The sequence below is a fragment of the Myxocyprinus asiaticus genome, chromosome 38 (genome assembly GCF_019703515.2).
Source record: "Myxocyprinus asiaticus isolate MX2 ecotype Aquarium Trade chromosome 38, UBuf_Myxa_2, whole genome shotgun sequence".
Lineage (NCBI taxonomy): Eukaryota > Metazoa > Chordata > Actinopteri > Cypriniformes > Catostomidae > Myxocyprinus > Myxocyprinus asiaticus.
The window spans coordinates 17,051,623-17,077,412 of record NC_059381.1 but is presented as its reverse complement, the minus strand read 5'-3'; the positions used below and the strand labels follow the sequence as shown (position 1 = coordinate 17,077,412).

The window sequence follows — 25,790 nt, the reverse complement described above, 5'->3', positions numbered from 1 at the left end:
TTTGTATTGTTGTAGACTGGAAGCTCCTGTCACCAAGACAAATTCCTTGTATGTGTAAGCATAGTTGGCAATAAAGCTCATTCTGATTCTGATTCTGATTCTAAAAAAAATAATAATAATTAAATAATTAAATCAAAGAACTTATTACTTTGTCAGACCACATCTATCACTCTCTATCAGTGTATATCTATGATATGCTACTTTTAGAATATTCCGGGTTCAATACAAGTTAAGCTCAATCGACATCATATGTGGTATAATGTTGATTTCCACAAAAAAATTATTTTGACTCGTTTTTTCGACTTTTCTTTATAAAAAGCAAAAATCGACAGTGAGGCACTTACAATGGAAGTGAATGGGGCCAATTTTTGGAGGGTTTAAAAGCACTAACATTAAAAACATCTGTTTAACATCTGTTAAAACTCATGTATTATTTGAGATGAAAGTTACTTAAATCGTCATTTTTACAGGTTTTTTTTTTTTAGGGTTTGTTGACATTACATCGTCATGACAACAAAGTTGTAAAATTGGCTTTAACTTTACAAAGAAAGGCTTAGTAAGTGATTTTATCACACTAAAATCATGTTAACAGGCACATTGTTTACGTCTTGTGTCTATAATTTTGAAACAGTGAGTATTTGAATGTTTACGGATTGGCCCCATTCATTTCCATTGTAAGAGCCTCACTGTAAGCCAGATTTTTTTTTTTTTTTTTTTTTTTTTTTTTTTAAAGCAAAGAATGGGTAAGTCAAAATAATTTTTGTGGTAATCAATATTATGCCACAAATGCTGTCAATTAAGCTTAATTTGTATTGAACCTGGAATATTCCTTTAATACGTTTACATTGTTTTTAAGTAAAAATATGAAGGAAGAAAAAAATAAAAAGTTAAACAGCCATTCTGTTAATATGTCCACCAATGAGCTTTTCTTGCAAACAATGGTTTGCATATAAAGACAGCGCTTCAGGTGAGCCCACACACCCCCATAACCGAGAGGCAGAGTGGTACAGTCCAGACGCAGACTTTTCCCTATGGAGTTGTTGCTGAGGAGGTTTCAGAGTTTCGGGGAGAACGAGAGAGAAGACGGGCGGCGATATGGCGCTGACAATGACTGGCCATTATCTCAGGAATAACCCAAATCAGCCGGGTCTGAATGTTAGAGTCATATTCATGCTGTCTTTCGTGTCAGGTAGGTTTGAGCATGCGTTATTTGCCGTTTCGTGGGAGCAAAAACCCTTGCGAAAGTTTGGGGGAATCCAACGGTCTATGGAAAGTATTGAGCGCGTGTGCATGATGCCGTCCAGGCTCGCGGACAGTGCTTCAAACGTCACCGTGGAACGTTGTTTGTGCCCCAAAAAGTTTCTAAAACCTCCTTGTACACCATTTAATTTGGGGTACCTTTAGCAGATTTCGCATCGAAGCCGAATCCTGCTTGTTTTATGCTGTCTTGGTTGTGAAAGACCGTTGTTTTCCACTCAAACTACGCTAATTGTGTGTATTCAAAGCGCAGGAATCTCGCACGATGACTGAGATTCAGCTGCTATGGAAACATTCTAGCGGAAACAAAACGGTCGCTGATTCTACACCCCCCACATTCCTTATAGCCTTAAAGCTTTAAATAATTGTCGGATACCCGTCGTAAACCCATGGCATTTGTTCGTTGGCGGTGGTATGCTGGTTATTGATTGCCTACCTCGTAATGCAAGCCAAATGTTGCACTCTTTGTTTGTTCTTTAAAAACGCACTAAGCCATTTTGTTCACATAGAAGAGGAAGAATTAAAGGAACTAGTATATTGTACTGCTTATTCGGCGTTAGTTGCTTCGCTTGTTGCAAATTTATAATCTATGAAAGGGACTGAGCCAGAAGTTTATGACCCACTTCAGATTCAACAATTCCTAGTTTCTGTCTAAAACTTGATGAGAAGGATTTGATGTAATTAGAAGTGACATTTGCATCGTTTGTCGCCTGGTTACTCTTGAACACAATGCTTGTTTGTGAATACAAATGACTTGTGAAGAGTTAAACTAATTCGGTCCCTGGCAAGCACACCTGTCGTGACCGCAGTTGCCTTTTAACAACGGGTTTCAGCTGTGTTTTGTATAATTTTGCAGCTGTGGGGGACACATACAGGCAGAGGTCAGACCACAACACCGCTCTCCGGCTCGTGTAGGTATCCATAGTGACCGGTTTGTATGCACGAGACAGCGTCCTCGCGCCTAATCGATCGACGTTTGTAAACAAACGAATTCCATCGTTGTCTTTGCGTGGGAACAGAATTTGTTTAGCTCTGATAAGGACAACACGTGCGCTTTTGTCTTTGACATGCGTTTGAATGTAAAAGTAAACATTCGGACAGAGTGCTTTGAAAAGACATTGGTAGATCAGACTGAACGCGTTCTTGCGCGAAGTTGGTTTTAAATTGAAACGGCGTCTGAAACAAAGACGTCCATCTGGCGAATGTTTACATTGTGCCATTTTTACAGATATTTTCCAGACGGACGCAAAAACCTCGTGAACAGACCCTTGTCTTTTCGGATGTTGTTGTACAGGCACTATATGATTGTACAAGATCATGATTGTCTTTCATTTGCATTTTAAGTGGTCTGTGGGCAGTCACAACTTCTACGCCTAACTTAGATATTCTTCTACTTGTTTGTGCGGTAAAGACAATTTACTTTGTGAAACCCTGCTCATTGTTAGAAGACAAAGGACCGGTCAGACACTGGAGCAGATGTCCCGCTGCTGTTAAGACCTTCTGTCCAGCGAGGTCGGCCACTGCGTCTTCTGTCCTCAGGTTGTCCAGACATGGTGTGGTCGTTGGCTGCACTGAAGTGAGTGATGGCGGCAGGGGAATGAGGAGGAAAGAATAACAGTTAAAATACCACACAGGAGCTGGGGATTAGCCCTGGCATTCCACTCTGTGTATCCCACCCTCCCTTCCACCCAGTCTTTTCTCTCTGCTCTTCGCTCCATCTCATTTGTCATCTTAATTGCTTTTTTTCTGTCTCTGTCACCACGTTCCATTTTTGGCCCTGAATCAGATTGGTTGGTTAATAACTTGGACTTTGGTTTTTCTCAGGCCTTTTTCTGCGTTAAAGGGAGTTTTTCTCCTTTGTATTTAAACTAGTTGATATTAACTGTCAATATTTAACAGGGTTCAAATCATTGGTGTCACTGTATTAAAAAGTGGTGGGATTATTATTATTATTGTGGTGACATGAAGTGGCATAACACATGAATATTAATTGGGTGCAGATACTGTCACTATCCTACACGGTTTACTGTTTTACTGTTCAAGTGCTCCCATTAATATTTTACAATTATTCAATAACTTGGTCCGGACATCTAGGCCTAACACTGTCCATACTGGGATTTTGTTAGTCAGTGGATAAATGCATGGACAAGCTAAATCTTTAGCTGGAATGACTGAATGGTCTTATGGTAAATTGTTTGCCTCCAGAACAAGGAGTTCTGAAGTCTAATCTGCCCTAGTCAATTTTATATATTATATATAAAGTATTATTTTATTTATGTATTTATTTTAATAAACGAATATTGCATCTGAACGTCTGTGGTTGTATATCATAAGTGGGGACACGTATGTTAGAAATTTGCTTTGCGATTTAACTGAAATGGAGTGCATGTGCGGTGTGAGTAGAGCATGAAGTGAGTAAACTCGCTGGATGCACGAGAGAACCTTGCTGCCTGCTGTCACTCAACGCCACTGATAATAGCCGTAATGAGCACTCATTACTAGAGCCCGACCAATATGGTATTTGAGACCGATTTTAGAGGGGGAAAATTTACAGATTGCCGATATAGTTAATTTTAGCTGGAATGAAAACGGACCTTTTCTGTGTGGATTGTGCACAGATTTTGCACCGATATGACTATGCAAAGGTACTCTGAAGGCTGCTTTCTTAAATATTTTCATCAAAGAATATTTGACATACATTTTCAACCAATTCTAGAAATGAACACTGGAAATAATAAATGTACTAAACAGTACTACAGATGTTTAAGTCAAATGCTGACTATTTTAATACTGCCAGGTTGTAAAACAAGAAGCATTTACACCTGCCAAGTCGAGAGAGAAACAGTGGCAGCTGTGGAATACAAGTTGAGGGGAAACTATTAACGGTAGAAAACTAGACTTTTAAATATTACATTTTGAAAATGGAACAACTGGAATTGTTCGGCTGAAGGGGGTACCAAACTGCGAATCCTGAACAAAACCGTTTGGTGAATACATGTTTACACCTTAGCTTCCACACAGCTGACAAGGTATGAAAGTAGGTACGTGGTTAGCTATAAACTCATTGTCATGGAGAGTAAAAGATGGACGTTGTTTATTTACGTTCCAGCATTGCGTTAACTAGGTAACAACATAGCGTGAAATCAACACTCAACAGACACAATCCACCACTGCACCGTTGTCTGCTGAGCTGCAAAAATCACTAAATCTAAATCACCCCAAGCATTGTTTTCTGCATTATGTTCTGAAGAAAAAAAAAAAAAAGTTTTCATATCTGCGCATATCGGAAAACATATACGCCGATACCGATAGCCTTTCACAGATATAATATCGGCCGATAAATTGGTCGGGCACTACTCATAACATTCGAAAAAACAAACTCCTGCACTAGATCGCCACTTATAACACACAAACTCAATGGAAACTCCAGCTCAAGAACCGAAGATTATTCTTTAGCATTAGACAATTGCCTGATAAATACTGTTTCAAAAAGTGGTGGGGACATGACCCACCCGTAAATGATGCAAGGTACACAACGCATAGGGGGCGGTTGCTGGTGAACAAAGTTTCCCAGGACTTCCATTTCCATGGTAAAAGCAACTTGATTATGGTAAGTGTAGTTTTTGGCCAGGAATTTGGGCATTAATAAACAAAATGTAAATATTGTTGACATCACACTGGCTTCTATAGAAGTATACACAATCACTTAACTCTGACCTCATGGTACGTCTGTTTTGAATGGTTAATGCATCATTGTTAAAAATCAGTTTCTCTATGAAGAATACGAATGGATTTTTTTTACTTCCGGAACCCTACTTTTGCGCTTGATTGTGTCTCCTCCCTCTTTTCTGTGAGTGATAAAAGCACTAAAATTGTGATGTGGTAATTGATTCATTATTGGTGTTAAACACAGTCCTTTCAACAGTCTCGAGGACTAGCTTTGTATTTCTCTAGAGCTTCAATCACTGCTACTGAGACAAAATAGATGAGGGCGGTAGTATCGATCTGAAACATGATTTTGATGTAAAGCTTGTGACATGGAATTCGTATGGTAAAACAAAAAGTGGTCAATCAGCAAGATCATTAAGGCAACTTGGGCAAGATAGAAGAGGCAAAGGTTATTCAGAAACATGCATGTTTGCTGATGTTGCTTCTGTGGTTTTTGGAACTGAGATTTCTCCGATTTGCCAGTCCAGGGGCCTGATGTATAAATGTTGCGTACGCACAAAATTGCCATTGAAATGTGCGTGTACAATTTTCCACGCACATCAGGATTTATAACAAACTTAGCATAAATGTGCACACCGTCCAGACACTCTTGACTGTGAGTACGCACTCTTACTGGTGTGTGTGAATTGGTGACTCCAGCTGGACAAATAACGAACTGAACAGACTGATTATAAACTCTGATTTTCATTTAATTCACACTTTGAATAAAAAAAAGTATGTAGTTAAGCACTTGAAACTGAAGTAATGGTTATCAAGCCAATAGTAGGCTTTTTATGTAACTAATTGAAAAGGCATTCAAATATAAGCTGTAATAGGGAAATATTGGTTTGGGATGCGCTGCATTTGGAGAACTTTCCCGTGTCATCATAGAGAAGGAACATTTTAATAATTTTAGTTTTGTTTCTAGTACTAAATATTTAACTTCTCAAAAACACCCTTAAAATGATTTAAAAGGTTTTCTGATAAGCAAAATTGCTTAGGTTAGATTTATGTCTACAAAGACAAAAACATTTTGCCAAGGGATATTAAAGAGATATTTTTTTGAAGAGAAGTTCATATCTTAACATTTCTTCATGGTGCAGCATCTAATCTTTGGGCACATGTGACATTTACAGTCTTATCTCTTATAATACAGTTTCTCATACCGTTAAACGCAGTAATCGCGTGTCTGGATGGTGAAATGCATATGGTAATTGTATGCAGATGAGGATATGCATAGTAAAAAACAAAAAAAACAAAAAAACAAAAAACAGGCGTTGTACACTCCATATATGGTTATTTTGAGTGGAGAATGAATCACGTACATGTACGCACAATCTTCCGCTAGCTGAGATTTATTAAGGGAATTATGCGCAGGTTCTGGTGTACGTATGGTTTTATAAAGAGGATTTATTTATTTTTTTGTATTTTATTTTATTTTTTATTTTTTGCATACGCAAAATCTGACTTTTGTGCTTGCGCACACTTGGGAAGAAAACTAAGCAGAGTTTTATACATGAGGCCCCAGTTCACGCTACTTGCAGAGGGGTTGAATAATGAATGACCTTTTTAATATAGGACTCTTTTTCAGTAGGGTTGTACTGAGCTCATGTAATTTGTACTATTTACAGGTATTTTACATTTTGAATATGCGTATAAAAACCTTTTTTATTTTTTGAGTTCCCAATGCATCCTCGTGGCGGAGGACGAATCTCAGTTGCCTCCGCATCGGAGACTGTCAAACCACACATCTTATGACGTGGCTTGTTGAGCGCGTTACCACGGAGTTATAACGCGTGTGGAGGTTTCACGCTATTCTCTGCGGCATCCACGAGAGTGACCACAAGGAGGTTACACCATGTGACTCTACCCTCCCTAGCAACCAGACCAATTTGGTTGCTTAGGAGACCTGGCTGGAGTCACTCGGCATGCCCTGGATTCGAACTCGCAACTCCAGGGGTGGTAGTCCGCATCTTTACTCGCTGAGCTACCCAGGTCCCCGGTACTGTCTCAAGTGAATACTACATTTTTGTAAACTACAACTTTAAGCGCATGTTAATGAGAGAGACTTTCTCATTTATGCTTTGCATTGTTGGGAATATTTTTATTTTTTTTTATCAACTGACTGTAAAGAACAGAAAGGGTATTAAGAGATCTTCGTGACAAATTGGTCGTGTGTATCTCATCTTTGGACATGCGTTACATGGAACAACTTTTTACTCGGCATGCAGTGAAAGGATCTCACTGCTGAATACTTCACCACTATACTACACAATTACTGGTGAGTGAAATGCAAACATTCACCAGCGAGTAAATATTAGACTAAACATTTTTAGTCACATAGCGCAAAATTTGTTTGCAAATTTGAGTGATTTCCTCTCATTGTAGTGGAGGGTTGTGCATAGAGTAAAAGATTGGTCTTGGGATTCAAGAATCAATATTGAGATCTTTCAAATGAAGATCACGATGCATCAAAATCGATAATTTTAACCACCCCTATGACTAAGAGTAATCTTTCTCTAATGATTTGAGTCAATTTTAATGGAAAACTGTGACTTCTGCCCCGTGACACTTCAGAATGTTGACGATGAGCGTTGGCGGCGTGTTCGTACCTTTTGTGGGAAATAAAAAAAATTTGAATTTAAGAACGCACCATGTACTCTGCCAGATGCATCTGGTGTGTGACCCACCCTTTAACCCTGCCGCTCACAGTTTACCAAAGTTGTGTTGAGAAATGTCTGAAGAGACAAAGACTACTGTGCAACGAGCAGCCCTATTTATATCTGAAAAATCCCTTAAAAATATATATATATATATATATATATATATTACACACATACAGACACACACACACACACACACACTACTGGTCAAAAGTTTTGAAACACTTGACTGAAATGTTTCTCATGATCTTAAATCTTTTGATCTGAAGGTGTATGCTTAAATGTTTGAAATTAGTTTTGTAGACAAAAATATAATTGTGCCGCCATATTAACTTATTTCATTATAAAATTAAAATGTAAAAGTTTTTGAAATTGACTTGGACCAAATAATAAAGAAAAGCAGCCAATAAGTGCCCATCATAGATGGGAACTCCTTCAATACTGTTTAAAAAGCATCCCAGGGTGATACCTCAAGAAGTTGGTTGAGAAAATGTCAAGAGTACATGTCTGCAAATTCTAGGCAAAGGGTGACTACTTTGAAGATGCTAAAATAACAGTTGATTTATTTTGGATTTTGTTTAGTCACGACATAATTCCCATAGTTCCATTTATGTTATTCCATAGTTTTGATGACTTAACTATACTAAAATGTGAAAATTTTAAATATATATATATATGAGAGAGACTCTAATCTTCCGATTATTGATGCGAGATAAAAGCATTGATCCCAAGCCTACTGGAAAGGTCATGGAAATTCATTGGTCAAAAAGTGTGGGAACCCTGATGCCTCATTTTTCACCATATGACTGTAATTCATGTTCTGCCTTTCAACATGGATTTTGTTATACTCTTTCCTGTACTCTTTTTGTCCCCTGCAGGATAGAACATAAGAATTTAAGTATCCTTTTTACCTCTTGGAATTGCAACATTGTAAACTGAGACAATGAACACAATGGTCTCTTCTTGTCTTTTTAAATTACCTTTTTTTTTTGGGCTTGAGATGAACATTTCAACTGTCTTTGCACCGTCCAAGACATAAAAGCAAGTACTGCCAGAGATTTGTGAGATATGAAATGATTGTTTATCCCTGTGCCCTTGGGCCTCTCTGTAAAGAACAAAAAATAGACCATTTTTTTCTGAAATTAAAGTTTCCATGGATCAAAGGGAGATTGACACCGATCGATTTAAAATTTGATTGTTAAAGGGGGACTGATGGGATGTCAGCCCTGTAGAGAATTGGGATTCATTTATCTCTGTCCCTCTGTTGCAAATGCTAAAAAAAATAAAATAAAAGAGGATTAAATCGTGTGTCCGTCCAGTATTAATCTCTGAGATGACCTGGCCAGCTCCACTCTCTCTTGCCACATCATGAAGGCCACCACTATTCCACTTTCCACCTCATGAAACTCCTGTCTCTCTGTGGGTGGGGAGATGGTCTGTATGCCTTCCAAACCAAAGGCACTGAGTAAACGGTGACATTTTCACCCCAGTTTACTCCCTAATTTCAGTCTGTGACTTGATTGCTTTCTGCAGACACGTTTTTGTGTGCCACGCGAACCGAGGTGAAACAAGGGAAGCTTCTGGGTAGATTTATTTATTTATTTTTTTATTTTTTTATTGCGATACAATTCCAATATCACAATTTAATATAGTAAATGAAATTTGCAAAATAAATAAATAAGAGCAGTATTTTCTGTTTAGTCATCCAGTTAGTCGTTTATTTGCACATGAAGAAATTGTCAATATTTTAGGAAGGTAATAACATTACACACAGTCCAACAACCATTGATGGCATGTGCGCATTACTAATCGCCTTTTACAAAAGACAGACTCGAAACAATTGTATATACATAGCATGGTGAATGTGACATTTACTCATAGCGCACATTATGCGCTTTTACTTTGCACCTACACACTTGTGCAGATCCAGCGTGAGCAGCAATCTCCTGACAGTTTAAATTGCCCGGATCTCCTGCTTGCATGGTCATGGACTGACTTGATTTGTGAATCAGCAGAACTTTTGATCCTGAAGTTTTGATTCTGGCTGATAGAATACATGCTTCAGAGAAAGATATTATTAGATGAGCACTTGACTGTAAGAAAAGGCTGGATTTCCGTGAGGTTTGTGAATTGTATCATCTGTTTAAACGAGACAAAGTATGAATTTTTTTTAATCATTAGAGAAGACTGTTAAAAGTTACATGGAACTGTTGAGGAGAGGGAGAATGAAACACGCGAGCACTTTAACATGAGCTCAGACACTTCTATCATGGCTCTGATATGCAGACTATTTAAATGAGACCGTGTTGCACGCCTGTCTGTTTTTGTAGAACACGATGGCATGTAGCACAATGGCACGAACCGTGATTGGGCGTTTATGTCTCGGACAATTCACATGCGAGCAGCCAATTCTCTGCACCCTCGTGTCCTTAAACAAATTGGACCAATGGGAAAATGTATCTTAATTGTAAAAATCAGTTGACCACTATGTCTGGGCATCAGACTGTTTTAAACTTGCGTGTTAGGATTGGTTGCCATTTCTTGTAGGTATATAGACTTTTTTTAAATCTCTCTGATTCACCATTTGCCGTTTCAACAAACGTCTCAGATTGGTTAGAATACTCAACCACTGCAAAAACATGTTTTAAAAATAAATTTTAGCGAAAAAAGGAGTAAACTTGTTGCGTAGCCTTATTTAATTGTCAACCCTATTATTTCAAAACTGATCTATTCTGTGCGATCTTCCTTTCACTTGCTTTTCATTCAGCTACTTTGGATTTCACTTAGTGCAACAACTTCTTGCTTTACAGCCATAGAAGTAGCGTAGACATTGTGAACGACAGCGTCAAAAACAAACATATGGGAATGGTGTACCTTTCTGGTGGTTTCTCTGGCTCTACTGCAAGTGTTTTCGTGCAGTGACAAAGTCACTTTCAAGTCAGACCAATCTGTGACCATCATAGAAACTCATTCCACTTGTATTCATATAAAATAGCTGCCCAGAAAAGTACAGCTCTTATCTACTTGAATGTTGGAAGTCCCAAATCTGACAATTCTCTCAAATTGTGCTACTTTAGCTCAGATCACGCTTAAAAAAATAAATAAATAAAAAAATAAAAAATTTGGTCCAGTTAATGCTCATGCACATTCTCGATGACTGACAGGCAAGGTCTGTGTCTGAAAGGCGATTGGGTCTTTTAACTGTAAGGTGAGAATTCCCATTTATAAACCCTCCATATTGGGTGTTCCAGTATCTCCCATTCATTTTAATACAAGTGGTCGGTCTCTGGCTAAATGGCTCAATGGAGGAACCGTACAGATCTTTACAAATGTTAAGCAACAGAATTAAATTACGTTTTTTTGGACCAGTGGGTAGCCCACAAACTCCATTGGCTGAGTAAGAAGTTGACATTTCAGACTGCTAAAACCTCAGTAAATCAATCTATAGTCTCATTCACACAGACTTTTCCAGAAAATTAAGATTACCCGCTTCGGTTTGTACGAGGTCAGGGCGCACTGAGGTAAGAACATTCTGTTGGAGAGAACTCATTTACTCTGCACCATTTAACACTGGTGACAATCTTTTTTTTTTTTTTTTTTTTTCCCCCATGTATTTTCTGAAACCACATTCTTCGTGCAAATCTCTGTGTAGCGAAATATGTATATACAGTGCTGGGTGGATTACTTGTGAATTGTAATCTGGTACTGATTACAAATTGCATGACAATGCAATTGGTAATTTTAATCATTTAAATTTTGGAGTAATCTGATTATTTTGGATTACTTTCAACTTAATTCGGTTTTATTTTGTCATGCATTTGAGTAGGATAACCATTTTAACAAAAGTATGAGGTAGAAAATGTATTCCATTCTTAAACTATTGTGTACCCTGCGGGCAGGACCCTTAGAGGTGACATGCACTGGATCCTTTGAAGCAATTAAGTTCAATGTGTGAGCTGCACACCAATGCTGAGGTAGTAAGAAATGTTTTTTATATATATATATATATATATATATATATATATATATATATATATATATATATATATATATATATATATATATATATAATATCCAGTTCATTTTAAGTGCATAAAACAATAGAAAAATTGCATGAACAAACCGTAATTAACCTGAAAACAACAGCAATGACATTGCTAGGCCAAAGCTAACGGCTCAATCTGGCACACTTTTAACCCTTACTACTTAGTAATTGTCCATCACTTATTCCTTAGCTGAGGTGCAAATCTTATGGTTGAAATGTAAAAGGAGTACATGTTCTGTTCATCTGAAGCAATTGCACTTCAGGTAAGACTATGATATTGTTTTGAAAATGATCAGTAAATTATCAAATGCTAGCAACAGCATTTTTTGTTTTCTGTAGTTCAGTCGCATACAGTGTCATCGAACCTCAAGTGAAGGCAACCCAATGATTTTCCTGTGTTTTACCTGGTTGCATGTGTGAAAGGGGCTTATGAATCCCTTTCTTATAACTGTTCCTGTACATTAAACTTTGCTAGGATAAAGTGTTTTAACACTGAAAAACACACTTCACTTAGTTATTTTGTATCATGATGCGATGACTTAAACCAGAGAAAGATGAGAAATTATACTGTAATCTATCCTGACTGTCACGACTCAACCGTTATTCTTGTTTCCTTATGCATTTTGTTGCCATGGTGTCTTTCTCTCCCACAGTTCCCCACCTTCACTGTCTCTTCTCTCAAAGCAGTTTGATTTCATAAGCCATTGCTTTAATATTCCATAGTCATATTCAGTAGTGTTTTCTGTACAATGTATACTGGCCCAGTTTATGCATATTTGCTGAATTTTGTAGGGGTTCTAGATATTTCACAGATTGTTCTCGGACACTTGGAATCCCTGGGGTCTCAAAGGCCTAGAGCACTCATACAAAAGGCTAGTTGTATGTGGCATGTTGTCCATTTCAAACCTCTCTTTGTGTGTGCTCGCAGGCCTGGAAGGTTTTAATGAGAACCCTTAAGTTTATGTATGTGTGTTTTGATTTACTGACAGTTTGGCTTTCCATTTAGTAATGATGCATGTTATGTAGCCACTGAATTTCAGTGAAATGGCCGCATTGACTTTAGACAACCTTGATGTTATGTCTAATAGTTTAACCCGAAGGAACCCTGTCATCACTAAGTGGTCCTGATATAGGCCTAAAATCCTTAATGTCAGTCCAGTAAGGGACCTGCAAGTATCACAAAGTATGTAATTACTGACATTTTTTTGAGGCAGTGTAGTGTTTGATGTTGGTAGAAGTGTAATAAAGCTTTTTAAAGCAGTTTTAAAATGCCTGGAATGCAGCGAACTACTAGACTCTGTTCTTAGAACATTCTCCACACTGGCCCGGGTCTTACTGTAGATTTGACCTGGTAGTGAGGTCCGTGACTTCCACCAGTCCATGTTCATAATATATTTGGAAGTTCAATATTTTGGACTGAGCCTTTTTTTTTTTTTTTTTTTTTTTTTGTGGTGGGGGTAGCTTTGGCTCTGTGAAGTTGGTGAAAAACAAAGCTTCTGTTTTTGTTTTACTTTAACTCACAATTGAATGCAGTGCTGCTGCTTATCAGCCAACACCAGTCCTGCCGGATATTAAGTGTTGGGCCTCATATATACAGAGAGAAGACAAAGGCAGGCCTAACACAGTCATAAAACATAACTCAGGCCACCACATACCAAGTCGTAAATCTTACTGATAAAAACCCCACCAAAATCAAACAAAGGGAGTCCAAAACAGACTACAAATCCCATGAAGCCTTGCTCACTAAAGGATCGAACTTTCAACTCCTATTGGATGAGGCACACAACAGAACGCACCTCAACCATGATATCATCAGGAGTAGAAATACCTCTGAAATGCTTCCGGGATTTGCTTCCAGCAACTTTGCTCACCGTGTGTAGACGCAGCTCATCGCTGCTCTCAGGTGCAGCCTCGTGGCACAAGGAAGTAACGTCCGACTTGTAACTGTGGCCATACGATCTCCATCTCGCTGGACGAGTTGAGATTACTCTGTGTTCCACCGAACACTCTAACGGATCCAAAGGAGACTTCATCCGTTTGCCTGCAGAAGTGAAGAGATGAAAGATTTCTCTTCCATCTTCAATCAAGTCGACGTCGCTAATTTCTCCGCCAGCCCGCCGAGAATCAGCAGCCGTACCACCCGCCGACAGAGCGAGGAAACGGCCTCCCGTCATCACCCGAGCCTCGAGGAACCGAGTCGGAGTTAAAGGACGGATGAACACACATTCTGCATCCTCATGCGATTTCAAGTAAGAGGTTTATGTCTGGACAGAGATAGAATATTATAGTGTTATTCTTGTGTTTCAAGGTTTTTGCTTGTACAGTTTACGGACCGCCATGTCCGCTCATTATTAATACTTCGGGTATTAATTACCACGAATGAGATTTTTCATATTGTAGTCCAACCAAATTGGACTGTTGTGCATTTTCGCCATCGCGGGTGAGACCGGCAAACTGAGTTTATCCATTAAAGAATCAAAGAACACGGGACTGTTTACGAGCTGTCCACCGCGTCTCTGAGTGATAAACTTACAGCTGCTTTCTCTCCCACGATCACGAAATCGGCTTTTGGGCCGTCACTTAATTTTCTCTCTCTCTCGCACTAACCACACACACACACGCACACACGTGACCCCTCACAAACATTCTGGCACACATTTGTGGCTAGTAGATAGCTTTGTGATAAAGTTTAGCTTTGTCCCTAAGCTACCATTGACTGGTTTCTCTCCGCCCACATTTGCGGTCATATTCCCTGGCCGGAAGTCTCGCGTGACATACTCTCCACGAGCGTCACGTCCGCCATTTTGCACGCATCCCTCCTTACACGCGCGCACACACACACACCCACCCCCTCTTGTGTTTATAGGATTATTTTGATTTCCATATCTAATCGTATCACTGTTTAGTTTGTAGTTGGAAGTTTATTGACTGCATTGTATTAATTATTAATTGATATTACTGCATAAATAAACTTTGTTTATATTACAAAGAGAAGTGTTTTGGTTTGTTTTGCATATGCCTGTGTCATGCTGATGGGATGTCAGTGCTCGGATTCAAGCCTTCATTCGTTTTTTTTCAAAAATCGATATTCTTCAGATGTCGATTTTCCTAAGAAAACAATCTAATATTGAGACTGTTATACTATCTGGTTATTAGTCCCTGATTCCAGGGTGGTGCCCCGTCAATGTTAATCTGTATTAATATTCTATTTATTTATTTATTTTTTGTTCTCTTTTTTTAATTGATAATTATATTTGTTGAATTTGATCAATAAGCTAGTGCTAATTTTAATGTTTCATCGATGTTAACAATTAACGATTATCTTTGATAATTGTTGATTTAAAGGATTAGAAAAAGCTAACATTGATTCTCATCAATGTTCTATTGATTTTAATAATTAATAATTATCTTATTAATTATTGCTGATAACCAAACCCGCTCCTAAACGTAGCGCACTACATTTACTGGATCCCCATATGAGGTTTTAATGAGTTAGATTCAATTAATTTAAATATTAATTAATAACTAAAGAAATTAATTATTTCTGATAGTAACACTGATCTAAACAACCAGAAAAGCCCTACATAAGCAAGCCTTTACTTGCACACTGGGACCCAGAAGTGGTCATTAGTTTCCCACACAAAAGCATTGTTTAATGTCCAGCCTCTTATCAGCATTTTGGGTGTGAACCTTGAAAATTTCCTTATGGATGTCAAATGACCAGACACTTGGGAAATGTTAGGAGGGTTACCTTACGTAGTGGTTTTAGCAATCGGTCAACTGCTATGCTTTTATCAATGGCTTAAATAATGGCTTCACTATAATTCTGCATCTACGAAATGAAGGTGAAGTGTGCATTACTTTATCCCAGATTTATCCCTTCAACTGTGACGATCATTCGATCAAGCCACCACTTTTTGGAAGTGGCTCACCTCAAAACCTTCCACAGTCAATGCACATGCTTTTATCATTCACCGAATGTAGATTACAGCCCAGATAGTCATCTTTGCTTGGCCTGCTTGAGCACTCAAACTACTCAGCATCTTGGTCTGCTGGATTTATTTATTTATTTTTTTTAAATGGCTTTCCACTGATGGAACCTTTCCTGGTTTTCTCATTTTGTCACTCTGGAATGCATACACTCTGAAATGCAATTCTGACAGCCACACCAGACGAGGATCTCTGTAATTGTGTTCCCTTTCTTTCAAACACACAATGTTATACTGTGACTTTTAATTATAAAAGCTGATGACGTCACCGCCGTTCCCAGCTCTAAATGGCCTCAGTCTGGTATCGTTATCTCAAAATTGCAGGCAAATGTAAAACTCTCTACACATGACTTCACATACTGTTGTCGTCATTCTTGCATACCATTGTCATATCACATACATGGGGGACTTTGAAGTTCTTGGAGCTCATGGTTATAACATTCTTCCATCCTTCTCCGATTCCTTGATGTGCATGCTCTGCAGATGAAGACTCCAGGAGACAACCTCTAACTTTTTTGATGGGTCTGCCGCATTGGATGCCTTTTTGATTTTGTGAAGAGCTTGTGATTTTGAAAATTTCCATATTAGCTCACAATTGAAGTACTCTTCTATTTTGATCTCATCCGTAAGCCATCTGACTGCTGCATCCCACCCAAATGCATCTGTCTCCTCTCAGTAAATTAGTTATTTATTAGTTCCTTTTAGAATTGGTTCCTTAGTGCTGTTAAATTGGAACAATCGAAAGTCTTTGGCCTTTAATGCAGGCGTGTGCGCACGTTCTCAGGAATACACATTTGCACACGTTTACTTCTCTATCTAAATGGGGACATACCAGAGCTTGTCTGATAGGACAACTAAAGCAATCTTTACACTTGCATACCACAGAAAAAAAAAATAGCAATCTTGGGCTGAAAACAAGACTTATGCTAATGGTCATGATGACCGCATTTAGACCTTAAGTTTAGTAGCTCTGATCTCATTTTACTCTTTGGTAAATTTATTTTTACATGTGTAATTTCCGAATATAAAAGTTAATGTAACTGATATGACTGCATTCTGACCTTCAGTCAGAATGAAATTAATGACTAAAGCATCAGCAGTAGTAATAATTGATCATTATGATAATTATACATGAGGATAATGTAAAAAAATAACATGTTTAGTATTGTATTAAAGAGAATTTTCTTTTATTTAAAAAAAAAAAAGGTAATATAATTACAACAAAATAATCAAATAGGCAGAACATAAGGAGTCCATTTTTAAGGTGAGGGACCATGTGAATCCACTTAAACTTTTCTTTTAACTTGTAAAAATACCCTCTTATCATTAATGACTCTTGTCCTCTAACTTAATTGCAGATAGGGCTGCAACTAATTTTGATAATTGACTATTTGGGCAATTATTGCAACGATTAATCATTAGCTTTAAACCGACTATTCAGCTTGTGCCCCGACTTAAAGGTTGTATTAAACGTGCATGCTATCAATAAAGAGGACAAAATCATCTTTTAAAAATACCTCTAAATGACATTCACTGAATTTAAAGGGAAAAAATACTTGTTATAATTCAGTAAAAATTTCACTACAAAAATCCTATTGTTATCAAGTGTATTTGTCTTTCCATTTTAAAATAGTCAATCCTCAAAACAAGATACATTTACTTGAAGAAACATAAGATATTTAGACTTGCTTAAAGAGAATGTATCTTAAGTATTTTTTCACTTGGTTATACTTCTGCGAGTGCAGTAAAGCGAATACTTATATTCAAAATCTATTCTTTAAAAGCAAGTCTAAACATCTTATATGCTGCTCAGGTGAATGCATTTTTTTTTTTTTAAGGCTTTTTAGATATTTAAAAAATTTGTATTTTAATATTCAACATCTCAAAAAAAAATTCTTCTGCAGTGTAGCTGCTAAAGTAAATGTACCGTGTTTTAAAGGAGTTTGAGATATTTATATTGGGTATATATATATATATATATTTATTTTTTGCAGTGTATAATGGGGCGAAGACTGCCCTCTCACCTTTTTTGTTCACTTCAATTCATCTTTAACTCACAAAAAAAACAAACTCGCTCTTAATAAAGCGAATTTTCTTCACGATAAGAAATGCACAGTGACATGATTCAATAAGTTGCCATAGCGTTATAATCTCGCTGCATTAAGCGCGCGCACTCAAGGGATAAGCGTCCCCGCAACAGTGTACTTCAGCCGGGTGCAATTTCAGTCTCTCCCCCTTAGATCGGGACACTTCGCAACTCAGAGGCGCTGACCGCACAGAAATGCCAGTTTCCTTATTTAAACTTCAATAATGCTATAACGCATTAAATATAACTGCATTAAAGATGTAACGCCGGGGCGTTTCCTTTAAAGACGCTCGACACGCAAGTTTTGCTTAAGCTCAGCGTTAGCTCCGGCTCTGCTTATTCCACAACAAGAGTGCTTCTGTATTTACTTTGTATTTTTTCATTATAATTCCCTCATACTTTGCGATCTACATCACCTGAAGCTGTTTGGAGTGCGTCTGGACTGTGAGATGTTTTCTTCCTCTCCTCAGTCAGGCAGGAGCTGCAGTGCTGCTCTTGTGTGCAATCATTATTTTCATATGATATGTTAAGATCCAACGACTACTTAAGGTCATGTTGTCTGAATAGTGCATTTCTGGATCACTTTGTGCTTCGTTTTCCTGATGCCTCATCCCATTTTTGGCTAATTTTATTTTTTAGGAGAAGTTATGCTTTCACACAAGTAAATAAGTTTTGCATGTCCGAAAGAGGAGTACATGGAAAAGCTTAATGTCAAGCCCTGCGGCTCTGCCTCCCATTGGTCAGTTTTGTTGAATGAGGTGGCCTATGTAAAATTGAAGCAGAATCAGTTCAGTTGTTAGAAGTAGGCCTTTTTCTGGGTGATGTCTCTGAATCTTTCCTTTCTACTTTTTATTTCCGTGTTGATCAAACTGGTGTGTTCTCATTTTCTCCAATTAAATGTTTTGTTTTCCAACATCCTCCGCTTTGGCAAAGATGTCCCTTGTGTGACAAAGCTGTTGAATTTGTGTCTACACGTATCCACCCTCTCCCTGTTTTCCTATCTGGGATGTGGACTCTGAAAGGGATTTTTAGGATGATATGCTGGGCAAATTTCCTAGACGGCTGAATCTCCCAAACTCCCATAGGTTCAAACCTCTTTGTTTAGGAGGCCTTATTGGAGCTCTGCTGCACCTACCACAGCGAGAGCCTGTATCTCCCACGCTTGAACTTCCCCCAAACCACTCATTTCTCAGTCCCTCCCAGTCACAACACAAAACTTGATGGGTCAGCCTGAAAGTACGCTGTTTTGAAGCAAGGGTCCACCTGTCCCATCAGAGACTTGTGGTCCGAAAGATACGCTAATGCATCCCAGAGCTGGACTTTGAGCTGAAAATTTTATCCAATCCTGTCTGTCAGATCTGGATGAACTTGTGCAGAAACAAATGACCTAACCAGCCTGATCAAACTACCACACATCCAGACTGGATCAGAATCACAGATTTCTGGGATCAAGCGCTCTATCATTTGGCACTTCCTTTTTTAGACTTGAAAAAAATCATTGCCCAATGCATTAGGGCTGCAACTAATGATTATTTTGATAATAGATTTATCTTCTGTTTTAATCAGTTTGTTTGTTTTTATTTATTTATTCATTTTTAACAAATGAGAGCATAAGGATTTGGTTCGATTTAAAGTACTGAATTCATGATTCTATACTCTCAGAACTTTGAACAAAGCCTGAATGTTTGAATATATTATTATTTTCAGTACATGTGCAAAACAGTCCCTTTTATTATTTGTAAAACTTTGTAGAACAAAGTACTGTTCATTAAAGGGTAAAATTATCCGTTGGGGATGGAGTGGGACAAAAAAAATCAGCCCAGCAGAGGGCAATTGTGACACCAGAATATAAATATTAATGATTCAGACTAGCTGAAAAATACAAAATTGTATTAGATGTATATGCTTGTACACTGTCACTGATTACATTTAATATTGTAGGTTTTAAAATGGAATTGTCACTGATTAAACTTTTCTAAACTCTTCAAAAATGTGTTTATCCAGTAAAAATGTTTGCCATGGTATAAATTTACTGGTGGAATCAGACATTTCATTTGGCATTATCAGGACGATCAAACATCAGGACCCTTAGCATTATACATTATATTCAGCATTATATTCAGTTTAATACAGTACAATCATCTGTAAACGCAGTGCAGATTTACTTGTGTTGAAATGTATCATCCCGGTGCTCACTTGATGAAGTGACTTAACACTTTCAACTGCACACTTTGACCTCTGAGACAGTGTTTCATCCATGAAAGCTGCAGAATTGATTACATTGAAACTGAAAGCACGGTATGATGTTTCACCAGTTTAATCGAAGTGATTGCGCTCCTTTTTTTCCCATTGCGATTGGTTTGACACGTATGCGTGTACTCGTTTGCTCTGTTTAATGGAGACTTGTATGTGGTAAAAACAAACAGTTTTGCAAAATACCCGGAAATACGCACCTGATTGAATTCTTAACATGTATACATTTATAAAACATAGAAAATACCAGTAAAATGTAAGTTGAGCGCATCAGACGGCACATGACCTCTTTCAACGCACCTGATGCAGCAACCGCTCCATGTTAAACTGTATGCTTTGATCTTCTTTTGAAGTGTTTATAAAGTGCTCTCGTGTGCTGGACAAATTGGGTTGTGTTTTTCCCACTTCAGATCATCTCCGTTGTTTTTCAAATGAGTTTCATCATGCAACACATTTTCCACCAAGCTGTAAAGTGACGTCACTGGAGCTTCTCCGTGCTCGTGGCGTATGACCAACTAATCGATAATGAAATTGTTTCCACTTATCAATCGTTTTTATCGATTAGTTGTTGCAACCCTACAATGCATGCAGTCTTGGGGGGGGGGTGGGAGTTTTAGTGGGAGATGCAATTTCTCAAATTAATTGAGACACAATTTGGAGCATTTTTGCGTGATGATAGCTTGCTGTGCTTAAGTGAATAATAGTCAGCACAGTAAAACCCCCTGCAAGAAGTTTCGTCTCCTTTAATGCTTTAAGTTTAGTCCATGTATGCACCACTGCTGTTAAGCCATCATAGTGCTGCATCAAAATATTACAACACGGCTTCCGATATATCGGTCGACCACTAACAAGTATTTACATTGATATGAACAAGTCAAACCAAACTCACACTCCCAATCAACATCTCTGTGCTCAATTTCGCATATTAAAAGATAGATCTTAGGATTTTAAGAATAGATTTTTTACCCAGCCATAATTCTTTTTTTTTTTTAAACTCAGCAAAAAAAGAAACATCCCATTTTTGGGACACTGTATTTTAAAGAATTTTGTAAAAATTCAAATAACTTTACAGATCTTTGTTTAAATCCTTTTACAATTATGTTTTTCTTGTTCAATGAACCATAAACCATTAATGAACATGCACCTGTGGAACGGTCGTTAAGACACTAACGGCTTACAGATGGTAGGCAATTAAGATCACAATTATAAAACTTGGGACACTAAAGAGACCTTTTTATGGACTCTAGGAAAAACACCAAAAGAAAGATGCCCAGGGTCCCTGCTCATCTGCGTGAACGTGCCTTAGACATGCTGCATGAGGACTGCAGATGTGGCCAGGTCAATAATTGGCAATGTCTGTACTGTGAGACACCCAAGACAGCACTACAGGGAGACGGGAAGGACAGCTGACCATCCTCGCAATGGCAGACCACATGTAACAACACCTGCACAGGATCGGTACATCCGAATATCACATGTGGGACAGGGACAGGATGGCAACAACTGCCTGAGTTACACCCAGGAACACACAATCCCTCCATCAGTGCTCAGACTGTCCACAATAGGCTGAACTGAGGGCTTGTAGGCCTGTTGTAAGGCAGGTCTTTGCCAGACATCACCGGCAACAACGTCACCTATGGGCACAAACCCACCTTCGCTGGACCAGACAGGACTAGCAAAAAGTGCTCTTCACTAACGAGTCGCTGTTTTGTCTCACCAGGGGTGATGGTCGGACTCTCGTTTATCGTCGAAGGAATGAGTTACACCAAAGCCTGTACTCCGGAGGCGGATGGATGTGGAGGGTCCGTCATGGTCTGGGGCGGTGTGTCATAGCATCATCGGACTGAGCTTGTTGACATTGCAGGCAATCTCAATGCTGTGCATTACAGGGAAGACATCCTCCTCCCTCATGTGGTACCCTTCCTGCAGGCTCATCCTGACATGACCCTCCAGCATGACAGTGCCACCAGCCATACTGCTCATTCTGTGCATGATTTCCTGTAAGACAGGAATGTCAGTGTTCTGCCATTGCCAGCGAAGAGCCCGGATCTCAATCCCATTGAGCACGTCTAGGACCTGTTGGATCGGAGGATGAGGGCTAGGGCCATTTCCACCTCCCCCCTAGAAATGTCTGGGAACTTGCAAGTGCCTTGGTGGAAGAGTGGGGTAACATCTAACTGCAAGAACTGGCAAATCTGGTGCAGTCCATGAGGAGGAGATGCACTGTAGTACTTAATGCAGCTGGTGGCCACACCAGATACTGACTGTTACCCCCCCTCCCTTAGACCCATTCAATTTCTGTTAGTCACATGTCTGAAACTTGTTCAGTTTGTCTTGGTTGTTGAATCTTTGTTTCTTTTTGCTTAAAATCAGTTGAATTATTTTATTTATTTTTTAATTTTTGCTGAGTTTACATTTTATAGGTTAGACTAAGCAAAATCCAATTCTTTTCATGTACCCTTTGGAACTTGCTTTTTTGCTTTTTTATTTTTATTTTTTATTTTTTTATTCTCCAATATTGAAGTTTATAAAGAGTAATATGTAATTGGCCTATTGTTTGCACATGCACTCACTGAGCACTTTATTAGGAACACCTGTACACCTTATTCATGCAATTTTCTAATCGGCCAATCGTGTGGCAGCTCTGCAATGCATAAAATCATGCTGATACAGGTCAGGAGCTTCATTTAATGTTCAACACCATCAGAATGGGGAAAAATGTGATGTCTTTAGGTAGTCATGCATTGAGTACACTGTGTCATCACTAATATACAGATGTAGGGAGAGGCGTTTCAGAGGCTTGGTATCAAATCCTCTTTTTAGATGGGGGAGGAAGTTCTGAGCTCAAACTTGCTGTACTATGTTTTTATAGTACAGTGAACTTGTCAAAAGATAGAGGAAAATTAATTTACATAAGAATATAGATGCTGTTAAAATGAAGATCTTGATTACTTTGGAATCCTCTTATGACCCCTTAATGTTCACATCAACCATTATAATGGGGAAAAATGTGATCTCAATGATTTCTACTGTGGCATGAATTTTGGTGCCAGACGGGCTGGTTTGAGTATTTATTTAACTGCTGATCTCCTAGGATTTTCTCGCACAGTCTCCAGAGTTTACTCTGAATGGTGTCAAAAACAAAAAAACATCCAGTGAGGATCAGTTCTGCGGATGGAAATGCTCCCGTTGATGAGAGGTCAACGGAGAATGGCCAGACTGGTTCAAGGTGACAGGCTACGGTAACTTCGGATAACCACTCTGTACAATTGTAGTGAGCAGAATAACATCTCTGAACGCACATGTCAAACCTTGAGATGGATGGGCTACAACAGTAGACAACATCGGGCACTTTATTAGGAACATTACGGTCCTAATAAAGTTATCAGCAAGTGTATAGAAAACTCAACATTAACACATTTCTTTTTAAATTAACGGAGGCCATGCTTGCTGTGCAATCTCCACGAATAGACACAGCCTTTTTATCTCCTTTTCTTTCCATTCTTAACTTTTGTGTTCTGCTTATTTGCTTCTACGTTCTACACTTGCGTTAGTAGAATGCACAGTTATACTGAAACTGACCTGCATATCGGCCTAAAACATTTCACTGCCTATGCACTGTATGTGGCAACACTTTGCACCTTCTAAATCTCCTGGAGAAGCTACTTTAAAAATATGACATTGAACGATGATGAATGATCAAACGGGGAGCAGCCTGTCAAGCCGTGCTGGGGGATGGATGTTCTGGACAGAGCAGAGTACAGACAGCGGGCTTTAAAATGCCTGCATCTGCACATGTCAGGCACAGACACCCAAATGAGGGCAGGGGACACTGAATGAAAATAGACCTGGCTGCTTTAAGAGCTCAAGGCTGTGTAAAGAATGTCAGTGTATGATTGGGCTAGGTGCAAAGACAATTGTGTGTAAATTTGTGCATAAACACTTTGACAGGCAGTAACGTGAAGGGTTACACCATTATTGTATGTAGCAGCAGCAACCCGGTGGCTTCAGGTTTCACAAATGCAGTCACTGCATCTCAAGCAGCCTCATCGCTCTGCAGAAATGCACTAGGGATTTCAAATAAGTCTCCTGCCTGAAAGACAAATAGTCTGACACAGATCTGGTACATAAAATGCATATTACTAGAAATGTGCCAGGGTGGGTGATTAGTGGGGTCAGTTACTAACATTTAATATTTGTAGCATTGGTGGTTTTAATGGGAGACTATTCTGAAATTGAGAGGTGCAATTCCTTGAGCATTTTTGCATGATAGTTGGTGTGCTTAATTGTGAATAACAGTCAGGGCTGTGTTTCCTAAAAGCATTAGGCTTGCGATTGTTTAAACTTGCGATGTGCTGTTAAAGTGAAGCGCTGCATCAACAATACATTTCAAGACTATCCCTGTCAGATGTTAAATCCTTTTCAGTAATGTAAGTCTTTTGAATGTGGAGTGAGGATTGCCCTGAAGCACCCCAGCTACATTGAAGCATGTTATTCTGCATTCATGATGGACAAAATTAGTGGATGACATATCTGGGGAAACTTGTTTGAAAACTTTCTTTTTGGTGCTGCTGTTGACTTAATTACATGCTGTTTGAATGGTGGGATTCCAAAACTGAAACAATGACCAGCCAGAATGTGCAGGGACACAAACAGGCTTTTCACTAGCTGTCAGCAAGCTGGTTTCTCAAAGAATGGCAAACAGTTGATGACTGAAAACAGATCTAACTCTCGGCATCCTAGCACAGGGGCTAGCGGAGCGAGAGGCCAGTGGGAATGTTTAAGAGACAGGAAGTGTGTAAAGGCATGTGTTGTGACCATTTTGCCACAGTCCGAGCAGTGGTTTCTTAAGGGCATTGGTGAAGCTAATGCTCCCACACAGAGATGGTGGTTTTGGGAAGAGTGACTCATGGGTCTCTTTCAGAAAGCTGCTCACTAGCTAAAGTCTAGACCACAGAGCGGACCGAAGACTGCCAGAATCTACCCAATATGAGCACAGACAGCCAGCCTGAGGGGGAGCTGACTGCTTTAGAGGATTCTTGGGCTTACAAGAAGGGGGAGGGGGAAATGTGAAGGAATCTCCTTAAAAGCACCCACATCATTTATAGTACTCCCCTCCCCCCTCACCACCAGAATGTTAAATGTGCACTGTTTGAATAAAGAACATGAATGATTATCTTGCCATTGTGATTCAAAAGAGCTGCATTCTGTCTACACTGGAATGCCAGAGGAATGTAAAGCCAAATGATTGTGGCATCTAAAATATTTCATTCATGACACTGTAGAAATACATTACAATATTATGACAGATCAATAAACAAAAGTTACCGTCACCGCACAAATGTTTTTTTTTTTATTTATTTTTTTTTTAAATAGGGTTTTTTTGACTGAAAAGCTGTAATGGCACTGTGGCTACTGCAGCAGTCCAGGTCATATTCTAATGCTGAGTTGGTGTCTCTTCCTCAGGCCTCTAATCAGTCAACCTCACAGCTTTTGATTCTCAAACCAATGTTTTCTAATTATCAAAATGGCTATGGAAGCATTGCTGCCTTTTCTCATCCTCCTATGTCAAAACATTAACATTCTCCTTATTGTCCCTTCCCCTAGCAGAACAAACCAAAGTTTTTATTATACTTTGGTTGTCTTTCCTTCTGAGGCCAAGCGCAAATCCCCAACCCACACAACACTCGTGGAACTGTTTTTCCTAGAATAAACATATGAGAATGTGCAAGCAATTCAACAGTTCTAACTACTACAGTTCGACTGAAATACGGCACACTGTTTCTCCC

General features: G+C 38.8%; 1 protein-coding gene across 2 annotated transcripts in view; it reads left to right on the top strand.

The window, feature by feature from the left end:
• Positions 1 to 1,053: 1,053 nt before the first annotated feature.
• The window catches only part of LOC127428501 (nectin-3-like protein), an 84,418-nt gene continuing 59,681 nt past the window's right edge, over positions 1,054 to 25,790 (top strand). For both annotated transcript variants that reach the window (XM_051676924.1, XM_051676923.1), the window contains exon 1: positions 1,054 to 1,189. In XM_051676924.1, coding sequence (XP_051532884.1) covers positions 1,096 to 1,189 — 94 coding nt within the window. In that variant the 5' untranslated portion in view covers positions 1,054 to 1,095. The remainder of the gene's footprint in view (positions 1,190 to 25,790) is intronic.